This window comes from Myxocyprinus asiaticus, chromosome 17 (genome assembly GCF_019703515.2).
Source record: "Myxocyprinus asiaticus isolate MX2 ecotype Aquarium Trade chromosome 17, UBuf_Myxa_2, whole genome shotgun sequence".
Classification (NCBI taxonomy): Eukaryota; Metazoa; Chordata; class Actinopteri; order Cypriniformes; family Catostomidae; genus Myxocyprinus; species Myxocyprinus asiaticus.
Genome location: NC_059360.1, coordinates 18,031,350 through 18,056,506, shown reverse-complemented (window position 1 = coordinate 18,056,506; position 25,157 = coordinate 18,031,350). Strand labels below are relative to the sequence as shown.

The 25,157-nt window shown below is 38.3% G+C and overlaps 1 protein-coding gene across 1 annotated transcript in view; it reads left to right on the top strand.

The window, feature by feature from the left end:
- The first annotated feature begins 1,850 nt into the window (after positions 1-1,850).
- The window catches only part of LOC127455038 (metastasis-associated protein MTA1-like), a 79,457-nt gene continuing 56,150 nt past the window's right edge, over positions 1,851-25,157 (top strand). The window contains exon 1 of the mRNA XM_051722586.1: positions 1,851-2,150. Coding sequence (XP_051578546.1) covers positions 2,123-2,150 — 28 coding nt within the window. The 5' untranslated portion in view covers positions 1,851-2,122. The remainder of the gene's footprint in view (positions 2,151-25,157) is intronic.

The window sequence follows — 25,157 nt, the reverse complement described above, 5'->3', positions numbered from 1 at the left end:
AATCCTCAGTACTCACAAAACAGTAAGCTTTGGATTACCTGGATTACCTACTATTTCCATCGAGATTCTGAAGTGCAGATCGACTGGGGTCGGCTGATCGACACTTTACGATCCCATAATCCCACGGAAATTGAGAAAATGTCATGTTCAAAACACTGGATTTAAAAGAATGGCGGTGAACCACGAAATGGACGGTGTAAGTGATATATGTACCAAGAACGTTGTTCCTTGTAACCAGAGTACTGTAGATTATTTTCATGGTTGTTGTCATTATGTCATATATTCAGTCACGGGTCAGTTCCCACGTCTCCTGATGAAGTATGTCAGAAATGTATTCATTCAACTCAAATGCAAACCTAAAGTATGTATTGTTTTTCCAGCCAAGAAGTGATTCCTTCATTAAATACAGTATGTACTGTGACAGTTCGGGATTTCGGACGCAGTGTGAGTCTAGTGTTTAGGCTACTTGTAATAGCTGGTAATATAATTTACATTTATTTTTGTATGCACGGTGCCTTTAAGACACTAGCCTTTCTTATTTGCCCATTACATGTTGGGTGTGGTGTGTGCTCATAGAATATGTGCACAGGTGAAAAATAGTGATGGTGACAGATGTGATCTGCTGTACAGATGTACCCCCCTTTTCTTTATTTCTTGACTTGTTTTTTTTTTTTTTTGTAATGCTCAGAGTGTTTCATCTTGCTCTTCTCTCTCCCTCATGTATGAGGTGAGAGTGCTGTGAACCACCAATTAAATGAGTGGATTACCAAGATTTCTTGTTCGGCTCTGTGCTTCATTCATGGGACAGTTCCTCCAAAAATAAAAATTCTCTCATGATTTACTTACCCTCATGCCATCCCAGATGTTTATGACTTTCTTTCTTCTGCTGAACACAAGATTTTTAGAAGAATATTTCAGCTCTGTAGGTCCATACAATGCAAGTGAATGGTGGCCAGAACTTTGAAGGTCCAAAAATCAAATAAAGGCAGCATAAAAGTAATCCATATTACTCTAGTGGTTAAATCTGTATCTTCAGAAGTGAAATGATAGGTTTTTGTGAGAAACAGATAGATATTTAAGTCCTTTTTTACTAAAATCTCCACTTTCACTTTCACATTCTTCTTTTGTTATTGGGGATTTGCATTCTTTGTGCATATTGCACCTACGCTTCTGAATTAACCTCTGGTGTCTTATGGATTACTTTTATGTTGCCTTTACGTGCTTTTCGGAGCTTCAAAGTTTTCACCTTCATGTTGTTACAAATTTGAATGTCTTGCTTTCATTGAACACAGAAGATAGGTGGAATTTTATAGCCTCAGTCACTGTTACTTTCATTGAATGGAAAAAAAGATGCAATAGAAATGAATGTTGACTGAAGCTAACATTTTTCTTAGCATCACCTTTGTGTTTCACAGAAGAAAGTCAGTCATACAGATTTGGAACAAAATGAGTGTAATAAATGTCTTACTACTTGCCTCTTTGTTGGGCTTTTGTTCCTGACTTGAAATTGTTAACCCTTTTTAATCTATCTATCTATCTATCTATCTATCTATCTATCTACAACAATGAAGGTGTTAAAGGACAATGATGAAAGTGATTTATTGAGGGGTGTTTCAGGAAAATCCTAGTCTTTACTATTACTCAAATGGGCCATTCTACATCTCCTTTTCTTTTATGCCTATTTATATATTTTCAAACTCAGTCTATGAGCAACAGTTGTTTATTGGTTTCGTTTTGCCTCTAGTGGGTCCAGAGTAGCACAGCAACGGTCTAGCCATTTGAAAGAGGCGGGGAAAACGCGAAATGAGAACGATGCTGTCCCTATAAACCGTCTTCCCCTCCCTCTCTCTCCCTATCCAGTACTGTGGCCCAAGTCTCTCCTCCTGATCGAGGAGCCCGCTTTGTTGGGAAGGTGTTCCTAAACACGCGGGCGATTTGGAATCTTCCACACCGCTCCGTAGAACGCGGCTTAAAAAAATATGTGCACTGTCTCTTTAAGATCCCTTCACTGGTTCGCTTCGTATTGATCAATCCACCATTTTCCAGCGCACAGCACTCTTCGGCGGCAGCGGCGAGAGAAAGCTCTACCTGGAGACGCCAGGCAGGACCGGGGGCAGCAGTCATGGCAGCCAACATGTACCGGGTCGGAGGTAAGAGAACACGTTTTGTAAAAAAATAAATAAAATAAAAAATTAATCGTCCCTTTATTTGTGTCGCTCTCGTGCATGTCTTTTGCAGCAGGGCTTAGCAGTTTTTGGTTTGTCCTTCCTCTTATTTTTTAAAGTACTGTGGGACTACATTGAGAGGATGATGATGGTGTTAGCAAAGGCTGAAATGAAGAGGAAGACTCGTTTCGGGACAGCGGGAATGTTTTTAATACTAACTCGTGCGACATTTACTGCTATTAGCATGATGTTGCGCGTGAGTGTCATTGAGCGTTTGTAACACGCGAGTAACTCTGAAATTTAGAAAGAGACGCGTTTGAGCTTTTAAAGTTAAAGTTTCAGCAGCACGCTTCACTTTAGACACTGTTGGGTCGGAAACGCTCTGTTTAACTGGAATAAGATGGTACAGTCTGACACCTTTGTCTTGCATTTGACTTTTTAGGGATAAATGCATGCAATAAATGAAGTGAGAAAGTTGTGACCCACTGTTTAAATGCTTTGTTTCAGAAGATGCATTTAAAGGGATAGTTCACCCCCCCCAAAAAAGAAATAAATTCTGTCATCGTTTACTCACCCCCATGTCGTCCAAAACCCCTTTACTTCCTTTCTCCTTTGATAAACAAAAGCAGATGTTATGCAGAATGTTAGTGACTGACAGTTGCATTTTCACTGTACGGAAAAATAATGCAATGAATGTAAATGGTGACTGAAGCTATTAGTTCATAACATTGAGGCATGAGAGTGAGTAAACTACTTTTCATTTTTGGTTGAACTATCCCTTTAATTAAGATGTATAGTGATGCACTGCAATTTGTCTCTCATCATTAAAGCAAGTAGATGACAATAATACAGTGCTGCTTGAATAAATGTGGGTCAAATTTAAAAGGTGTTCACAATTATATCACTGATTACATGAATTATCTATTATGGCTGAAGCTCAGGTACCTATTTAAGTGATTACATCTGGCTCTGTTCACATGCGAGTGCAAAGGGACTGGTCCCCGTTGGTATCAATTGTCCATTAGTGTGCCAGGTATGCTGATTTAGGGAGAGGGAAAGTGTGCTTACAGTGTCCAATGTGTAATTATTGGTTTGAGTGCATTTGGCTTGGGAAGTTTACTCCAAGCAGGGGGGCTGATGAAGATACAACTTGGTCTATCATCAACAAAAGCTGATTTCACATCATCAAGTGCATTATGAGTGAATTAGCCGTGTTTCGTTTGAATGCATGTGCATTCTTGGCAACCCAACCTTCATCAGGTTTCTCACTGTCTGTTCTTCTTAGACAGTTGTAGTGTACAGCAATGTTTGAAATATAATACTATTAGGCTACTATTTCTACATTATGTATGCATATTTTCTGTATAAATAGAATAGCTGAACATTCTGTGTACTGCAAACTGTGTCCCACAATGCAGCGTGCAAGACATGACCTTCCATTTCAAGTCCGTCAGTTGAACTGGAAGTGATATTTGTTAGATTTTTTGCATATTAGTCAACTCATTGAGACCTTTTACCTACACAGCAATCTGCTGATAACTCCAAAAGACCACACAAAACAGGAAAACCCCATTTACATGAAATTTGAAATAATCAAGTTATTCTCTGCTGTTGAAGTCAAACTGTGAAGAGGCATGCGCAGTTGCTTATAACACTTGTATATATTGGGTAAGCCAGTAAGAATGCCGGTAAAGGTGTTTACATGCAATGCAAAATTGGGACAATGGGTAAAAATCTACCTGTGTCGACTGTATTCTTAAGCCATTTATGACCATATAATGTTAAAGGACAGCCATTTGTTGAGTTTACATGACCACACACGTTGTCGGCTTAAGCCCAAAGTATACTTCGGTTTTGACGCGAACGCTTAGCATCTGCATAAAGTCAAACACTAGCCTTTCAAAGTATACTTTATTTTACTGTGTGCGCGTACACTGGTGGTTGGCGCATGCACGCTACGACTGCTATGAGACGCTGGACTATTTCTCTTCAAGAGGTTAGACTAGGTCTGTCATTATGAAATTTGGCTGACGATAATTTTCTCTTTTAGGGCTTTCACGATTAATTGTCATATAAATTGTCATTTCTTAAGGTACATGTGTGCTTCATACACCTTAAGAAGTCATTTTTGCATATTTAACTTCAAATATATAAATCAAATAATAAAATAAGGATATATGATTTCCTATAAAGGCTTTAAAACTATATGAATGAATTAAAAAAAAAATGTAAATAAAAATATTTCTAAATGCTTAAAATGTGTCTCTTGGTCAACTTTAGTTTTAGTAAATTTTATATTTACACTGTTGTTGTTTTTTAATTCATTAAAAAAATATATATATGTATGTTATTTTTCATAAAAAATATAATTCAAAATATATTATATAATATAATATTATATTAAGCAATAGTAAAAATTTGTGTCCTAATTTCTTCGCTTTCACGTGTTATTTTAGTGCTCTTTGATTAAACCCACGAGCCCTTATTTCTCAGCAAAATCTTTGAGATTTCATTTTATAATTTTATCACTCCACAGAAATCGGTTGTGTCTCGTTTCGAAGGCTGCGTCCTTTGAAGGCTGCAGTATACTAAGCGTCCTCCTTTAAACAAGCCTCATTTTAAAGAGACGGCCTTCGCAGGACAAACGGAAACGGAACGTAACATGGTTGCTATGACAGCACGTCACTCTTTAACAAGCGCGTGCGCTTTGAGTGAGACGGGAACAAAGTCCCTTTAGAAGGGAATGTATGAGGTACATTTTAGGAGAGTTATAATGATGTAAAGAGAAAAGAAAATAGATTTTACAGGTGTACTTTTAGTCTAATACTTTATTTTAATTATATATTAATATAATTATACATATTATATACTCTGCACCCATCTACTGAGGTACTTAAACTTGGGAATTAACAATTCTTGCATTTGAACATCATATTTACGGGCAAATTGGTGTCACTTTTTTTTTAGACATTTCCGTTGAAACAAAGAATTGTGGGTTGTGAATGCCCACGAAGGATACACCTCATGCATCCTCCGAATTCCCGTGAAAGAAGGTCGCATTCGAAGTGTCCTACTCGCTTTTCTGAAACGAGTCAGCCTCGATGAAGTATGCGGCCGACAAATGCGAGCTCTGGAGGATGCAGCCTTCCAAACGAGAGACAGCCATAGAGTAAGCGTGCGTCATCTCCTCTGTGTCACTCCATGTCATTAACAATGCGTGAATGAACCCAATTTGACCAGGAACATTTGCCATTACACAATTGTTAAATTAAAATGAAACTGGAGTGCTTTGCGTTCACTATCAAAGTTTATATTTGGTCGTTTCTAGTTTCGAGGGAGTTTGGCACGAGTCTCTGCTGAAGGCGCGTACATCAGAGTGCTCAACGCGCTTTTCTGGACAACAGCTGCTCTGGTTGACATCCGCGGTGTGGCTCAGTGATGCTCGGAGTTCAACTAAATGACACACAAACACGCCGTTCATGGCATTTATATATTTGCTTAAATTTGTTGGTGCCAGTCGGGCTGATTCGAGTATTTCTATAATAGGTGTGTAACGATCCATCGATCTGGATCGATGCGTTGATCCAATAACCAACGATCCAGTGTTATCGATACAACGCGCAAATATTGATATAGACATTTTTTAAAAGATGCACCTTTATTTTAATACTCATGTCAGCCATGTCTGTACGCATTTCCGTCAGGCGATGAAAAAACCTTATTACATTCATTTCACTTTATGAGTGCTAAATATGCTTTTCATGCGGGACAAGGATGTGCGCAGGGTCTGTGAAGCCAAATTGCTCTCTGCTATCCATGCGCGCGCATCAACCAAGCTTCCCGCGAAACACGAGCTCCAGACCAGTGACAGGATCAGTGCAAGCACGTCACCCGGGTGCTCCTTAAAATGCGAGCTCTCATGACAAACACAGAGTGGCTCACATGCACAATTAATTTGGGCTTCCATCGATATCATTGCGTGTGTGATCCATTTGAATTTTACATGAGAATTTGCTATTTTAAAGTACCATGGAGCAGTTCAGCCATCATGTGAAACATCTTGACAACGCCGACATTCTGAACAGCACTAATGAGTGAAAGAGAAACACCTGCTCAGCTCCAGCTTCAGTTATAAGACTTTACACATTACACAACAACACCCTTACTAACATTTATCCCAGTTAACTGTAACAGAATTTTTCAGTACAACTGTGGAAGTTGTAGCCAAGAAAACTGCGGATAGCACGGATAGTTGGAAACAAGTGATGGGTATTTAAGTACTTTGAAAAATAAGCTGTTATCAAACAATTGATGATCACTTGTGTGTGACGTTATTTTTTTATATTATTATCTGAAGTACCTTATTTTGTTGTTGATGTCCCAAATGTGGATACTAAATTTGCACTTTTCAGAGAGCACAATAAAATATTCAGATTTTATTTTATAGGCACATAATACTGGAATATCGATCGCAGGGTCCTGAATCGAATCAAATTGAAATCGTATTGCAGCAGACTTTGAAGTATCGGCAAATATGGCTCGCAGCCCAAGAGAATCGATATAAGATTGTATCGTGTTGAAACGTCCGATTTACACATTATTCTATAACTGCTGATCTTCTGGGATTTTCACGCACAACAGTCTCTAAAGTTACTCAGAATGGTGCCAAAAACAAAAAACATCCAGTGAGTGGCAGTTCTGCAGTTGGAAACTCCTTGTTGATGAGAGAGGTCAATGGAGAATGGCCAGACTGGTTCGAGCTGATAGAAAGGCTACGGTAACTCAGGTAACCACACTGTACAATTGTAATGAGCAGAATAGCATCTCAGAATGCACAACACGTCGAACCTTGAGGCGTATGGGCTACAACAGCAGAAGACCTTGTCGGGCACTTTATTTGGACCATAGTTTTCCTTATGAAGTGCTCAGTGAGTGTTTGCACATAAGAACACATTTGAAATGTTTATCATTTGTTAATGAGTATTGTTTCACATAATGTTGATGAAAGTAGGAGCCAGTATTACGTAGTAAGTGATTCAGTAGTATTCCGTTCTGTACATACAGTAGCTACGGTTCTTATTGGACATACTGTACAGAGACACATCACAGCTTTATGAAAGCATTCTGACTTGAAGATTATTGCGTAAATATCTGTTACTCTGTCTGTTCCACGCTCCTCCCAATGTTTGCAACATCTTCTGCTGCAGAGGCTGAAAATGGCCCCAGGCACTCCGTCCAGCAGAGAGTCTCCATGGGCCTCCATACCTCTGGCTACTGCATCACCTGATACATATCGACAGCTACTGCACTCTCTCTCAATTTCTTATTCTCTCATTGGTATAGCATGAACCAAAAGAAGCACATCGACACTACCTCAGACTGGAACACAGCCAGTTTTTCACAATTTTACACAATGTTTAGACCACTGCTGTGCATCTAACACAAAGTGCAGCCATACTGATGGCTGAAATATGAATTTGTGGTCTAGGGTAGTTATTAGGGATGGGTCACGATGTTTGACCAATAATCCAAAAGCCGACTAGTTCATCTACAATACAGTGTCCACCCACTTTTTAAGCCGTATTGGTTCCAGAATTGTTGTTTTGAACATTGTTTTATGTGCAGAAAAACTCACTCTGTGGGCATTAAGGGTTATTTAGACCCTACACATGAACTGATCTTCCATTTTGCATTAAATACATTAATGAAATATGCTATCACATTCCTTCTTTGTTTAAAGTTTTTATTTAATAGGTAGTTAGGAGCAATTATGGTGTTGCATTTATAACCTCTAAATAGTCACACACCTTTTACAAGAATTGTTTTACATTTTATTTGTAATTTGTTATATCTGCTCTGTATAAATTTGAAATGGTCTCATTATGTGGCAACAGACTGCACAGGACAGTAAATGCAATAATAATTGCATCTCTTATTTCCAAGTTGCTGGAATCGTTACTGGAACAGTTAAGGAAGAGGAATCGGAACTGAAATCGTTAAATTCCTTACGATTCCCATACCTAATTACAGTACAGCATGAAGCCTATGATACATTTTTAAATTGCAGCTTGCAGTGTTTAGCAATCACAACTCAATACTCACTACTCTTGAGTATTTTTAAATTAGCTACTTTTTATTCTCCTACTTAAGGTTTTAGGGCATGTACTTACGTACAACTTGTGTTTGTCTACTTACACTAAAAAAATGTGGGAAGTAGGCTAATAGTACTTTTATTTGAGTATGATTTTTCAGTACTCTTTCCACCCCTGGAGGGAATACATTTGTTGTTCATGCAAACCACTGACTAGTTGATTTTGAAAAATGTAGTTTTGCACATCCCTGTTTATGTAGCCAAACTACCATTTGAATCTAGTTAAAGCACCACAGATATCTTCCCATGTTGAAGCGCTGGCTATTCTCTAGGAAGCTTAAAATCCAATCATGATATCCAATCAAGTCATTTTCTCTTGAGTGCATTTTAGGGCATTGGATTTGGAGGCAGAGCCATAATGGTTAAAACAATGCCCTGCGAGGGAGAAACAAAGCCTGCCTTAGCGTTCCTTCCTCTTTGTCCTCCCTCACAGTTGATGGAAAAGGTAGTCGGCCTGAATTCTCTCTCACTGAGCTTACGGCTTTTCTCTGGCTCTTTTTTCTTCTCCCAGAAGGGAGGCTTCTCCTAGACTCCAGCTTGGAATAAATGTGCCAAGAAAATCAGAGGGGGAAAAAATTCAAAACAGACCACCACGAGTAGCCACAGAAATGATGGAAATAGGCTGAATCACATCAGGATTGGTGGCATTGAATTTGGCTTTGTTAACGATGGGCCAGGTTTGAGTGTGAAGCTAGAGATGAGAAGCCTGAGCCAATGGACAAAATGAGCAGAGGTTTACAGTATCTGTGAAGCTTTACCAGCTGTCCACCATCTCTAAAATGTGACCATTCTGTGAAGGCATTCATCCTATGGTTGGTCTTGGGAATACTTGTGTGATGCCCTGAAGCAAATGGATCAGAGGTTTTCCTGTTGGTAACAATAGCTGTAGCCCATAGCTTGGTAGACTTATGTAATGCATTGTGTTCTCCATTTTACAATGGGGAAAGTGCAGTTGCTTTACGTTGGTCTTGCTGAAGTGAGTCTAGTCTAAAAGTCTGACTAAAAACTGGACTTATAAACTGGGTTGCAAACACTGTCACGTTGCCAAGTAGTGCCTCAGCTCAGTCCAGGGTGCTCTGAATCCTTGCTGAGTCTTAAAGCTCCTCCTCAGAAGCAATTATCACTAGTACAGTTGCATGATTGACAGTTAAAACAGCAACATTATTATTTATTCAATAGTTGCTCAGCTGGCAGAGACTCTTTAATGAGACGAGTGGAATGGTGTTGTTTTTGAGAAATAGCTCTAAGGATTTACTTTTCTCTAGCTTTATTCAATGATGAAGTGTTTAAACTGTTGATTTTTCAAAACTGATTTGACCCTTGAATCCATAACTACTAAAAATGCCTGTAAGTGTTTGCTGTTGCATTGCAAAATAATTCTATAGTTTTCCTTTCAATGCTCATTTTGTTCACTCATGCTTTTTGCTCTGATTGTGTTTAAACCAAGTTCTTAAAAGTATGTTTGTTTATTCAGATTTATGTCCCACCAACCTTGACAAGCGTTGTTACATTTTGTCGGTCGCTAGTTTTCTAGTTTTATCCCATCACAATTGGTAGGTGCACCCACAGAGCAATCTCATATAGGCTAAGTCAACATTAGTCGAAATTGACTCTATTTGCTATCTTGATGCACATTCCTGGTCTTATTGTGCACAATACATCAGTGCACATTATGCCTAAGAAAAAAATATTTCAAAATGTATTAACTCGCTCCACCTCTGAAGCAACTTTCTTTGGGGTTACATGAACTAGCCTAGGTGCCACAGACGTGGAAAATAATGTTATCCAATTGCCAAATAACAATTTAGGCATTATTTTAGGCTATGGTTGTAGGTAATGCTAATAGATAAAGTAATGTTATAAAGGTTACAGCAATAATAGCAAATAACAAAGATTTGGGGAAAAAAAGTGTTAAAGGTGTATATTTCACCCAAAAATGTAAATTCTCCTATAATTTACTCACCCTTATGCCATCCCAGATGTGTATGACTTTCTTTGTTCTGCAGAACACAAACAAAGATTCTTTAGAAGAATATCTCAGCTCTGTAGGTCCATACAGTGCAAGTGAATGGGTGGCAAATCTTTGAAGCTCCAAAAAGCACATAAAGCTGGCATAAAAGTAAAAGCAATCCAGTGGATTAATTAATGTCTTCTGAAGTGAAACGCTAGGTGTGTGTAAGAAATGGATCAATATTTCAAACTTATTTTACTAAAAATGTTCGCTTCCGGCCGGCTCGTTGACATGGTTGGAGTTCAAATTGTCTCGCTTGACATAAGCACATAAACCTCCTCTGCATAGGTATTCGTATGTAGATACCTATTAGCAGCTGTTCCTATGAACCGCAATACTGTTTCCACACAAAACAGTTTATGCAGCGGTCTGAGCAAGGAGCTCTGTCTGAGGCATCTTCTCCATTTTCTTGCAGTCATAGTGATTCAAACTATGTATGAATATCTATGATCCTCTGTTGAAAGCAACACTGCGCTTATGTTTTTTCTTGTAATTCACATGCCTGTTCTCGTGTGAACTTGCCAAGGCGCCTACGTCACGCGAGAGGCTGCGTTACTTCATCCCAATTTTTAGGAAAAAAAAAAAGTTTTAAATATTGATCTATTCCTTACAACACCCCTAGCATTTTGCTTCAGAAGACATTAATTAATCCAGTGGATTGGGAATAGATTACTTTTATGATGGCTTTATATGTTTTTTGGGGCTTCAAAAATGTGGCACCAATTCACTTTCATTGTATGGACCTACAGAGCTGAGATATTCTTCCAAAAATCTTTGCTTGTGTTCTGCTGAAGACAGTCATACCCATCTGGGATAGCATGAGGGTGAGTAAATAATGAGAGAATTTTCATTTTTAGGTGAACTATCCCTTTAAAGGGGTCATGATATGAGGAATCAAATTTTCATTGATCTTTTGACATAAGATGTCATTGTACTATAAAAACATACTGTAAGTTTCAGAACTAAAAACTTCCTCCTTAGAAGAAAAATAGCATTTATTTAAACCAAGCTACAAAAACGGCTCAAGGTGTGACATTACAAGGACCAAATACATCTGCATATGCAACACCTATTTTTCCGTCATTGCACCCATGTTCCCGCCCACTGGTGCTCAGTCAGTCACACAGGTGAAGAGAAGAGAGAGATTGGGCTTGTCATGGGACATTCATCCTAAGTGGACTTACACAGGACACCTTCATGTGCCTGTATGGATTGAAATGATTTTCTACATAAACAGTTTAACAGTCTTTGGCCACTTGATATCTTGGGCTGCTTTTAAAAGATGCATTATCAAATTACAACTCTGAAGAAGAGAAGCTTTCTGTCATTCAGCTGTTGCATTGCTGTTTTGAGCACAAACGCATCACGGACGCTCTTGCCCATCTGCGTTATTTTTAGTTTGTACGATTCAAGTTTTGCAAAGGAACTGTTATTGAAGGATGGGGCAGTTAAAAACACTTGGATGCGATCGAGTAAACAGTTATATGACATGAATATTTTCATACATCACCATGACTGACGTGCTGACATCGTTTACACCGGGTGTGTCAACACGAACTTTCTAAACCGTTTATTTGTGTTGTTGGCAGTAGTAGCGCCCTTGTGTGCAGTGCAAAATGGAACGGGACATCTGTTTACTGTCAGCGCAACACGATGCACCGCAACGAGCAATTTGCATGATAGACAACATCATTGACTGTTATGGATTCTTCTATTGCTTTTGATGCGACGCGACTCTAGCATCTGGTGTAGACTGGTTGTGAGTGTTAACTGTTGTGCTTGAGATGAACATTTTAATATATTCGGATGCAATGTCTGGGCTCCAGACTGTGACTAAAATGGTCACAAATGCAGCCAAAAATAGATTGCGACAATAATTTAAAATCTAGTCGCCATTGGCGACAGTTGGGTTGTGTGTGTTCATATGCGGTTTTGTCAGATATCATCTTGTGAGTTATTGAATACATCTTTCAGCAACTTTTCACCCGTTCTGTTGTGACGAGCTCGCTGCACTGCATGCAACAACAAACCAGCGCGAGAGAGTCGTGACCAAATAACTCTTTTGAACCAGGCCTTTTTCATGAATCACCCGAAAATAACTGAGGGTTTGAACTCAAGAGCTCAGGTTAGCAGTTTGAATCATAGCCACTTTCTCAGCGAATCATCCGTCAGTGTGTTCACAACTGGGAGCGCAGACATTCCAAAATAGAAGTCCCATGTGTAATTCGGGCTTCTTTATAATTTAAAGTCCTGCACCACTTCAAATTTCTTACGGTTCGGTTTGTATCACGGTTTTAGGGTCATGGTTTCGGTACGGTATGATTTTTAAGAAATGTGTTATATCTTACCACTAGGGATGCACCGATCTGATACCTGGATCAGTATCGGCTCTGATACTGAAGCTTTTAGACAGATCGGGTATCAGTCTGACGAGCCGGATCCAAATCCGATACTGTGTGTTAGTCATGTTCGTTACTGTCAAGCTCCAAAAATGACATAAAAGAACCATAAAAACACCATTAAAGCAGTTCATATGACTCGTGCGTTTTATTCAAAGCCACTTGAAGATGTGCGATAGCTCTGTGAATCACAAAAAGCTGTGTTTAATAAGTAAATATATAGTATGCGCAGCACCAGCGCGTTAGTGAATGGTGCTGCTCTGTTGACACAAACTCACGCACAGGCTGGTGATGCACTAGTGGCTATTTTTAGCCTTCATAGTGGTGCGCAATATTTGAGCGCTGCTCAAGAACAGCATCTCAGATGTAGATGCTCAATAGTTCGGTTCACTTATATGCATTTAGAACGGCACCGGAGGCGCATTTTACCAGAATTTGAATAAGAAGCGAATTAAACTATTGTGAACTTGCCTACAAACAGACACATACAGGACTTCCTGGAGAGTTCAAAATGTCAAAATAAAAGCATGAGGGTTTAAAAAGTGCATGATTTAAATATATTACTGTTATATTTAAATTAAAAGTCAATAATAATAATATTAATAACAATTTATTATTATTATTATTAATAGCATCATTAGTATTTGTTTACAATTTATAATAATATTTAAGATGAATGGGTTCCAAAAAATAACTGTGAATGAAAAGTGGACTGATGTCTTACAACTAAACTGAACAAAAAAGAGATCTGAATCCTTTAAAGTCCAGATGCAAGTTGAAACATTTTTTTGGAAGAAAAAAAAAAAGGCAAAAATAAAACACTGGTTTCTTTTCTACTGAAGACTTGAAGACTGGAATTGCTGTTAATTTTGCTGCTACATTATCCAGTATACTAGTTAACAAAGTTTTTCTAAATAAGCTATACATTTATATTGAAATAATGTGTAGTTAGAGGTTTGTGTTTCTTTACATATTAAAGAGTATTCCCAATTAGTTCCACACAATATTGTAAAGATATTCTAAACTGATTATGTAAAAAAACAACACTGGTATCGGCTTGGGATCGGTATCGGCCGATACTGAGATTTCCGATATCGGAATCAGATCGGAAGAGAAAAAGTGGTATCAGTGCATCCCCACTTACCACTTCTATGCAGATGACACTCAAATCTATCTCCCCTTGCAGCCTGGAGTGAATAGTTTTTTTAATTTGTTGTTGTTATGTTTAGAAAAGGTTCTCCAATTAAATTAGAAGAAAACGGAGATCATTATCTTTGGGTCTGATGTATGTGGTGCAGATATTACCAATGGCTTAGGGCCATGGGCTGCTAATCTGCAAAGCCAAGTGTTGTTTTTGATTCAGCACTAAAATTTGACAAGCAGATTAAGACTGTTGTGAAAAGTTGTTTTTATCAACTAAGAGCCATTGCCAAAATGAAATCGATTTTATCATTCAGCGATCTGAAGAAAGTTATACATGCTTTTATTTCTTCCCGCCTCGACTACTGCAATGCCCTTTACTTGGCGACTAGTCATTCATCTATGCCACAGTTGCAGCTAGTCCAAAATGCAGCTGCTAGGCTGCTCACAAATACTAAGAGGAGGGACCACATTTCACCAGTATTGGCTTCACTACATTGGTTACCAGTACAGTATAGAATTCAATACAAGGTCCTGTTGTTTGTTTTTAAAGTGGTTCATGGTATGGCCCCTGGTTACCTCACTGAGCTTAGACATTTGCATTATTCATGTAGATCAGTGAGATCGGCCAATCAATTACTACTGACTGTTCCCAGATCACGCTTAAAGCTCAAAGGGGATCAGGCTTTTTCAGTTGCTGAAAAAATGTCTACTTTTTGAAATTAGATCCTTCTATTTCTATTTTTAAATCGCATTTAAAAACGTTTTGGTTTTCATTGGCTTTTAATACTTGATAGACTCTGGGTGTTGTCTTTTTTATGCTAGTTTTTATTTCCTACTGTTTTGGTTATTGTGTGATGTGTTTATAGTTGTTTTGTATTTTATTTTCAATATACAGCACTTTGGTGCTACAGTGTAGTTTGAAAATGCTTTATAAATAAATGAGACTTGAGACTTCATGTCAGGGAAATAAATATTACTACCAGATCCAAAATAAAAATATTCTATTTGGTGACACACTTCAAGAGATTTGCCCTCACTACAAATCACCATGATTTCACTACCGTAACCATAGTTTAAACATTGTATTTGTAGTAAAATCATAGGAACCTCAGAATTAACATGGTTACTGTCATGGTTACTACAAACATAACTTTGGCTATGAACACTCCAAGCACTTTAGTTCTTGTTTCATGTCTGTCTGAACTAGCACAGAGTGCCTGCTTAAAAACCTGTGGCTCTGTGCACACCACGCGCTATATATCCTCAGGTGATGTCAGCGTAAATAGCTAATCAAATATTAATGTATTACCAGTATACGGCTCTCTCGTTGAGCAGTGTCTGCAAACAGTGCCTGTTTTGTAAATGATTTTGACCATCGCTGTTGTAATTGACTGTATAAAGAAAAAGTTACCAGACAGGAGACTTAAATGATGCAGGGGCTTCTCTCTTGCGGCTTGTTTTCTCCGCTTGCCATTTTGCCTGTGATGTCATTAACTGATTTAACATACTAACAGTTTATAGGACAGCTTCTCTCTGTAGAAAGTTGACCCGAGTGAAACGCATGCGGAGTGTGTCCATCTACAGAGCCATACAGGTGCGTTAGCGGAGGTTACAACTGCATATGTCTATTTGGTGCTTTATTTTCTTCACCAAAGTGTATGATCCAGATGCGTTATTAAACTAGAGATGAACCACGGAGCAAATTCTTACTGAACCATGGTTGGTGAACCGTATGGTTTGGTTTTTTACTGAGAACTGTTACACCACTAATATGTATATGTGGTTGTGAGATCCAGCTTTTGACACTTTGGACAGTTGAGTGACTCATACACAACTATTACACAAGGTGCAAACATTCATTGATGCTAGGGCTGCACCTAACGATTATTTTTTTAAAGATTAATCTAACGATTCTTTTTCTGATTAATCGATTAATCTAACAACTAATTTGCCGATTATTCTAAAGATTTTTTTATAATTATTACTTGATTAATATAACAATTAATTAACCTAAAATAAATATTCAAAACTTGTCTCATTAATACTTCTATATTTTATTAAATCATCTTCTCTTAAACAGAAACAAAGTGTGCACTGCAGGGCATTATTCTGCAACAAAAAACAGTGTTACTATGAATGCAAACTTTAATATGCAAACAGTGAAAAAGACACTCTATTAGCATAACAGAAATATATATAAATAAAAATTTTCAACATTCTTTTGAATGTCCGTGTACTAAAATAAAATATTTGATGCCATGAGTGTACCTTCATTTACTATTACTATTATTTTGAATGGCCATGGAAAATGAAGCAATGTGATAATTTTACCTGGTCGCAAAAGTAGTCCGTTAATTTACCTGATGAACTTTCACCTTTTGCTGACCCTTTATGCTTCGCAGAGCTAATGTGTGCTTCTAAATCACTTGCACCTTTATTAGCAACTGACACATAAGTGCCAGTTTACATGTCATACATTCTGCTTCCCACGGATCTCGACCTGGATGAAAGCATGGGAATTTTTTGTGCAAATCTTCTGTAAATTTGCACTTTCGTTTGGGTATTGTTTCCACTCAGCTGCCATTTGCTGCTGCTGTCAAGCAACTGTTTGATGGCAAACACCACAGTGCTTTGCGCGTTCGCGGAGAGATTGACAGGCAGGAATTTGGACAATAGTTGCTGCAAGCCTCTCATAATTGACCGATTGGTGTGCGAGAAGGCGGGACTTACAAAGAGGGGTTAAAGCAATGCAAATATGCGCGCACACACAATTAAGTATTAGACCAGATGCACATCATAATGCAACTAAAGCCGAATCCCGGACATTTTCGCAAATTTAGAAATCCCGGCTGGATGCTTTTTTAAGGTCCCAAAAAGAGGACATGTCCGGGAAAGAGAGGACGTATGGTCACCATACATTAGCAGCGGTGCAGAAATTCCTTTTAACATGGAGGCGATGAGGAAACATTTAGAAAATCAATTTAAAGTTACTACTACTAACAGAAACACATGTTGTAATACTAATATGTCATGCTTGGGTGGGGCCAAAAAATAAACAGGACTTACGGTGCTGCCTTGCTGCCATCTTGACAAAGTGCTCCGGGATGCTTTTGCTTCATGTGTTCGTTCATGGCGGTTGTACTGCTGTGATAAGCCATTTCCAATTTGCATAGCTTACACAGCACCACATTGTTGGGTCTCTGGCTAAAATACTCCCACGCATTAGATGACCCTAGGCGAGTTTTTTTTAGCTGCAGCTTGTTCTTCAGGGGAATCCATACTTAAACCGGGAGCTACCATTTTAATTACTCCATTGCGACACACGGTTCATGTTATGCAAATCGACGTATTTCTGTAATCGATTACGTCGATGAATCGTCCCAGCCCTGTTTGATGCTCAAGAAAGCAACACACTACTATATGCATACTATGCTTTATGTAAATCTCTGCTTATGTAGATTCTGAAGGCCAGTACTAAATAAAAAAAATCTTTTATCTCCTATATTTGTATACATTTTGAAAGGGGTGTGAACATTTGAGACAAAAGGGTAATGCAAACTTGCGTATCTTCTAAGTAAATATATACTTTTTTTATATAAATGTATTAAACCTCCAATTAATGGGTCTTCCTTTTCTTCAGCTTTCTATCTTGTTTCTGAACAACAATCTTAATTGAGCAATTAAGTGATTTGGCTACTAAAAACAGCCATTTAGCTCCCTAATGTTTCAGTTAAGGAGCCAGTGGCTCTTAAGTAATTTTTTTAGTCTGGAGCCCTGAATGTGTTGGATGTGCATTATGTGTCAGCCCTGACATTTAGTTTTATTATGTTTTGGTGCTTATTCAGTTTCTTCCTATTGAGTTTCAGAAATGGCTCTATTTGAGGGGCTGCACAATGTTAGCCAATCAGAAAAGTGGGTGTTTACATTGATGTTTTAAGGAGGCGCTTATGCCAAAACTGAGCGTTTCAGACAGAGGGCCAGAGACAGGGTGAAAATGGTCATATATTACTGTTTTATTGCAAAAAAACATTACCAATGGACCTCAGGGAAGATAATAAAACTATAACAAAAGAGCATTTCATGACCCCTTTAACATTGGAATACTTCGGAGATGTTCTCGAGGGTGGATTTGAACTTGAGCCTGCATGTCCTGGTCAAAAATCATCTAAAAAATGGGTGCCGGTCAGGGGTCTACTCCTTCACAATCAACTCCAAACTCACATTCAGGACTTGCTCTATTGTGGTATGGAAAACCCACTTTTCACGATTCAAACAATTGCCAGTGTATAAAATCAAGTCCTGCTCTTCTTTATTTATTTTGTTGAGTGTTATGTTTCACTCTGAAATGTCACATTATTATTAGTAAAATGGGTTAGTCACATGATTAGGACACAGTGTCAGGACCCTTCGTATATATAGGGGGGCGTGCACGTGCATGCCTTGGACAGTTACACTTATACACATACATTTTATATGAAGCTGCCTTCTCTCTAGTTTTAGAGGCTGCACACAGTTCACACAATCCACATCTTCTATAGTCTACAACAGGGCTTCTCAACAGGGGTGGTACCACCCCCCAGTGGGTGTTCAAAGGATACCAGGTGGCATGAGAGCAAATTAGTAGAGGGGTGCGTTAGGTTACAAATGGGGGGGGGGGGGGGGGCGTTTATCAGTCATGTTAATCAAATCTATCGTCACCAAAAAAAGGTTGAGAACCACTGGTCTACAAGCTAGTTTTCCTACATTTTACAATAAAAAGAAAGGTCAGTGTATAACCAAAATTCCTGAGCTCGATGAAAAGAACAAGTGTATAACCTAAGAGCTGCACTAATGCTCTGTGTATTTGTTTGACACGTAAGTGAAAGGATGTCTCACTGGTCCTGGTCTGATTGTCCTAAGACGGGGATTGAATGAACTCTCTGCTCTCTGAGTACCTGTGCAGACTAGGGTCTCTGAGGCTGGGTCATGGCAACCTCTTCCTCCTGAGCGAAGCACGTGGGCAGCCTACACTTCTTGAAGTCCTGCCTGACTGCTTGTGCATGGAGTGCCTGTGTTCTATTGTCAAATGTATTTTCTTTTGTATGGGTTCCAGAAACAGTTCTTTATATTTGATAAAGTTTTGTTCTAATATTGGTCCTTGAATGTCTGCATGCTTGCACCCAGTGTCAGGAATGCACTTTTTCACTTTTAAGGGACAATATTTTTGGATTTGATTTTCAGATACATTATTTACAACTTTACGGGGGTGTGTTTTTTTTTTTTTTTGTTTTTTTTAAATCGCATAAAATAATACACTGTGTCATCCGTTTGCCATACACTTCAATAAATCCATCTATATAAATTCTCAATTTGAATATTTAGATTGAGAATGTATTACCTCTTAGCTATTAAATCGGGCTATATCAGCTTCTAATTAATGCAATAATACATTATGGATGGGTAAAAATTTTTTTAATTGATTACTCATAAATTAAAATGTCAATGTCAACAGAAGGGGCAAATTGTTGGCCTGCATCAAGCAAAGAAACCAACTGAGGAGATTGCTGAAATCACTGGAATTGGGTTAAGAACTGTCCAACACATTATTAAAACCTGGAAGGATAGTGGGGAACCGACAGCTTTGCGGAAGAAATGTGGTCAGGAAAAAGTCACATCGTAAAAAATTGACATTAGAATTCACGCTATGTTTAATAGTGAAAGTAAGAGCATTTCCACATGCACAATGCGACAAGAACTTGCAGTATTGGGACATAACAGCTGGGTGGCCACAAGAAAGCCACTTGTTAGTAGGGTTGGGAACTGAGAACTGCTTCTTGTTCAGAACTGGTTTCATGCTTTACAAAATACTGGAATCGGATGATCTTTGTGAGTTTCGGTTCTGTTAATGATTCCCCTGCATGGGGGCATGGGTAGCTCAGCAAGTAAAGACACTGACTACCACACCTGGAGTCGCAAGTTCGAATCCAGGGCATGCCGAGTGACTCCAGTTAGGCTACCTAAGCAACCAATTGGCCCGGTTGTTAGGGAGGGTAGAGTCACATTGGGATAACCTCTTTGTGGTCACTATAATATGGTTCTCGCTCTCGGTGGGGCACGTAGCGAGTTGTGCGTGGATGCCGCGAATAATAGCGTGAGCCTCCACACACGCTACATCTCTGCGGTAACATGCTCAACAAGCCACGTGATAAGATGTGCGGATTGACTGTCTCAGATGCGGAGGCGACTAAGATTCGTCCTCCGCCACCCGGATTGAGGTGCGTCACTACGCCACCACGAGGACCTAGAGTGCATTGGGAATTCGGCATACCAAATTGGGGAGAAAATGGGAGAAAATAAAAAAAATAAAAATATAAAAATGGTTCCCCTGTGTGAATTTTCTGCCGATGCGGCTGAAACACCATACTGAGATACTCTTGACATTGTTTCCAGCAGCGCACTTCTGAAGCAGCGCTGCCCTCTACTGGGTCAAAAGTGTAAAACACACATACAAATGACTCTTATGAGCCAGTTCTGTTGAATCTGCAGCGCGAAACAGACAGTGCTTCCGGTATGGTCACGAAAGAACGATTTAGATGAGTCGGTTCTTTTGAATCTACAGCGAAACATAAAATGCTTCCGGAACAGTCAGATTTTCCGAAAGTATGGCTCATATGAGGTGATACTTTTGTATCTAAATCACAAAACATACAGTGCTTCCGGTCTAGTCCGGTGTTGTATTAATCTTACACTGATGTGCAAGTTATGAATGTCCAACTCGAAATTATATAAGAACTGTTGAAGTCTTACAAGCTTGAAGTACAACATTAGACAACAGAACACAGTCTAAACTGTTACTGTTATGTCATGTGACTTTAGACCTGTGAGACTTTAATCAAGCAGTGCAGTTACTGACTGGTTGTTCATGTGACAATTTTTAATTAAAGATACAAGTTTTGTAATACAAGGAATTTTATATATATAAAAAAATGAATTAATGAAACATGCCATCTTATTTCTAGTTTGTTTAGATATAGTCCAGATATAGCTTAGTTAGGATCAATTATTGGATTGGATATGTGTCTCAAAGTCAGCAAACACACCTTTTATAAGAATTTTATTAAATGTATTTCTGATTTGTTATATCTTCCCTGTAGAAATCTTAAAAGATCTCATCATTTGGCAACAGACTGCAGAGGACAGTAAATCCAATAAGAACTGTATTTCTCATTTTCAAATAATTCTTCCTCAAAAGTACTTAAAAAAACTACTGGAATCGTTACTGGAACCGTTAAGGAACCGGAATCGTTAAGAGGACTCGGAACAGGAATCGTTAAATTCCAAACGATTCCCATCCCTATTTGTTAGTGAGGCTAATCGGAAAAAACAACTTCAGTTTGCTAGGGAGCATAAAGTTTGGACTGTGGAGCAATGGAAATGGGTAATATGGTCTGAGTCCGGATTTACCCTATTCCAAAGCGATGGGTGCGTCAGGGTAAGAAGGGAAGTGCATGAAGTGATGCACCCGTCATGCATGGTGCCCACTGTACACGCCTCTGGAGGCAGTGTTATGATCTGGGGTTGCTTCAATTACTCACGTCTAGGCTCAGCAACATTATGCAGCAATAAAATTAAGTCAGCTGAATACCTGAATGTACTGAATGACCAGGTCACCCCATCAATGGATTTTTTCTTCTCTGATGGCACGGGCATATTCCAGAATGACAATGCCAAGATCCATCAGGCTCAAATTGTGAAAGAGTGGTTCAGGGAGCATGAGGAATCATTTTCACACATGAATTGGCCCCCACAGAGTCCTGACCCCATTGCAAGTCTTTGGGATGTGATGGAGAAGACTTAACGGACTGGTTTGATTCTCCCATCATCAATACAAGATCTCAACCAAAAATTAATGCAACTCTGGATGGAAATAAATGTTGTGATGTTGCATAAGGTTGTCTATTATTTCAGATCAGCAGTAACATTTGACAACACTGGAATCATGAATTGTGCTTCTTTACATCAGATTACGCTGATGTAAAGAAGACTGGTTTCCCGGTTTGTATAGCTAATGCGCATGCGTGTTGTCGAGTTTATTTACAGGCGATATCTGTATCTCAAAAGGAGATTGGCTCTTTTACCTGTAAGGTGGGACTTCCTCTCTTCATCTGTTGACTGTTGGGTGTTCCAATTTCTCCCATTCATTTTAATAGAAGTGGCCCATCTCTGCTAAATAGTCTCTGACTGAGCTGCTCTCTCAACTTGACATCTCACAGCTCACGGAAGTGATCAGGTAAATTAGTTGTGTTGTTGTGGAGGCGGTCAGATGCAAATGTCTACCACAGTGTAACATCACAATGTGAAGGAAGTAGAGAAGTCTTTTTTTTTTTTTTTTGGCAGCTTGGTTTTAACAAATTCTCTTTTTGCAGTGAGGAGGAGGTTTTGAGTTCTGAAACTTACAGTATGTTTTTACAGTACAATGACCTCTTACACGTCAAAAGATCAAGACAAATTTGATTCCTCATGTCATGACACCTTAAAAAAAATAGATTTAAAAATAACAGTAAAAAAATTTGCACTCACCTGGAGCTTACATAGAAACCAATACTGACAGCATTAGGGTAATTAATTTTATAAATTGCTTTGAATTAAAGCATCTGCTAAATGAAATGCACATATAAAGTCTACATAAAAAGACTATCGCATTTTTATAATTACACATGTTATTCTTCAGAAAAGCAAGTGGTGAAATTTGGCTTTTTATTAAATGTGCTCTGCCCATGTTCAGATATTAAGCGCACATATCGGTCTGATAAGCTTCAAGTTTCTCGTACTGCTTTGGATTTTCTTTCCACCGAGTAGAATTCAATAAGAATCAAAATGTTACAAGTATTGCCATACTCGTCTTTGCTTGAAAGCACACAAAGGCACCATCATGTCTCCTTCTCTCATCCAACTCCTCAACAACACAACATCATGTTACGCATGATCATTATTGATAATCGTTTTGACGATCGGTCATTGCTGTCACTTCCGAGTACTTGAGTACTCATGCCCATCCCTAAGCGCAGTCGGGAGTCATTTCTGATATGACCTATTTGCATGAGATTAAAATCATAGAGAAGCTCTAGTAATTATTACATTAAAACGAATCCCATCCGAATTGGGTTTATAACAGCATTTAATGCTCTGCTGAATATACAGCACCCCGACAAAAGAAGTTATGTTGTAGCCGAGATGGCGCTAAATAATACAATGAAAAAATTAAATATAGCTGCAAGCAGCAGTTATCAGGGTTCGGCATAGGGCCTTTAAGTGCATGTGTCATGATGTTAAAGCATTATTCAGATAGCTTGAAACACCTAAAATAGAACTAAAGCAATATAAAATATTTTTATTTGTTTAAAAATAAAAACTTTATTTTATTTTATTATGATATTTATGATGGTTTGGTCTGCATGAATAAAAATAACAAGCAGCAGTTACAGAGCCAAGCAAACCATCATCATTTAAGGAAGTATGATTGGACATTTCTGATAATGATTTTAAGAAAAGCTGTAAAAAAATGAAATAAATAGAAATGGTTATAAAACAAAACATTTTATGACCAAAATGACAACTTTTGACCAATAGTTGGCACTGTCACCGAATTTGTGTGGTGATGTCAGAGTTTGATGCCAATGAGTCAAAATTCCATGTCAATATAGCAAAGCATCACTGAGATACAGCCTCTGATGCTCTTTGGCATCTTGCCATCTAATTCGTTGAAGTGCTGTTTGAGAACCTTTTAGTCTACCAAAAAGCTTTTGGGAACTTTTTGTTATGAATGTCCCTAGATGACACATGACAAATTTCGAGCGAATTGGTCTTTCGGCCTAGGAGGAGTTCGAAAAAGTAGGTTTTCAATCAAATTCAAGATAGTATACAGGAAGTATGGCTAGTTGTGGCAAATTTTGTATCAGTGTACTCGGCATGACCCAAGGAATCTTAAGAACGCAGTTGCAGAAATATAGGCACAACTATTAAGAGACACCAATACCATGCACATTAGGTAATATGTCTCTTTTGACCAATTGTGTTCGGATTTCAAGGAGAGGGTCTTTTTTTTTTTTTTTTTTTTTTCACACTTTTTACATCAGTCATTGCATTTGTCTGTTACTGCATGATTAATGTGTTGCTTAAAGCGCAAGCAAAATGTATTATGACAAAATAAAAGCATGAAAAAAAGCAGCACATCGTTTCTGTGCTCAAAAGTTGCACAATAAAAAAATTTCAATTGTCTTTTTTTGTGTAGTCATGGATGTCAAATAAAATAAAATAAGGGTAACAGATTATATCAAATAAAGTTAATATTTATTGCACCAATAGATAAATCATGTGCAGGCTAAAAGATCCATGTTTAAATAGAGCAGGGTCATAGAATGACAAACAATCTTTTAGTAGTGTGTAAAGGTGATTATACACGGTATTGGCTGTTCTGTTCATAGATCAATTGTTTTATGGAGAAATAATACATTTTATGGGTTTACAAAAGCAACATTAACATAATAAATTGTAATCGGGGAAGAAGTAACAACAATGAACTTACTTTGGTCAGATGGATGGTAACAGTTTTGAATGACACAAAGCCGAACTCAACAACATCCGTCCGCGTTTATCCATGGTTCGTGGGGTGAACACAGCAGCATAAAACAGTCAGCTTTATCTGAAGTTACAAAGCTACATTTTCTGGTGTCTGTTGTTGACCAACATCGCTGACAGGTGCTACTTTTACAGGCTTTTTACCAATGTGTCAGTTCAAAGGCGATTTAATAGGTCAATTATTACAGGGAGGTTTATAGTAAGTAGATAAACCACTCTGCAATTTTTTACCAGCATGGGAACGCGCACACTGTAAAAAGTCTGTGAATAGTCAAATATGTCTTAAGTGAAAACAGGCAGGACAACATTTTTTTGGTATATGATCAGATAGGGTCTGTGCATTAAGCTTTGCAGTGCGAGCGAGTACTGGTGTCAGGTCATCTGCACCAAGTGCTTCTTTGTCAAACATTAATTAACCTTTTTGTGTGCAGATCTAAAACTAATAATAAACTTGAGTCGACAAGGAAACACTTTTGATAAGTAAGTGGGAAATCTGTTGAGTGTGTAAAAGACTGTTACACAGTTATGAACGGAAATATTTCTGTGGTAAAAATCTAATTATTTAAACATCAGCACACTCTGAATAAATAAAACAGTAATAAATATTTTATTATTATTATTTTTATTTATATTAGTTCTACGGTTTGGCCTGCACGATCAGAAACAAATAA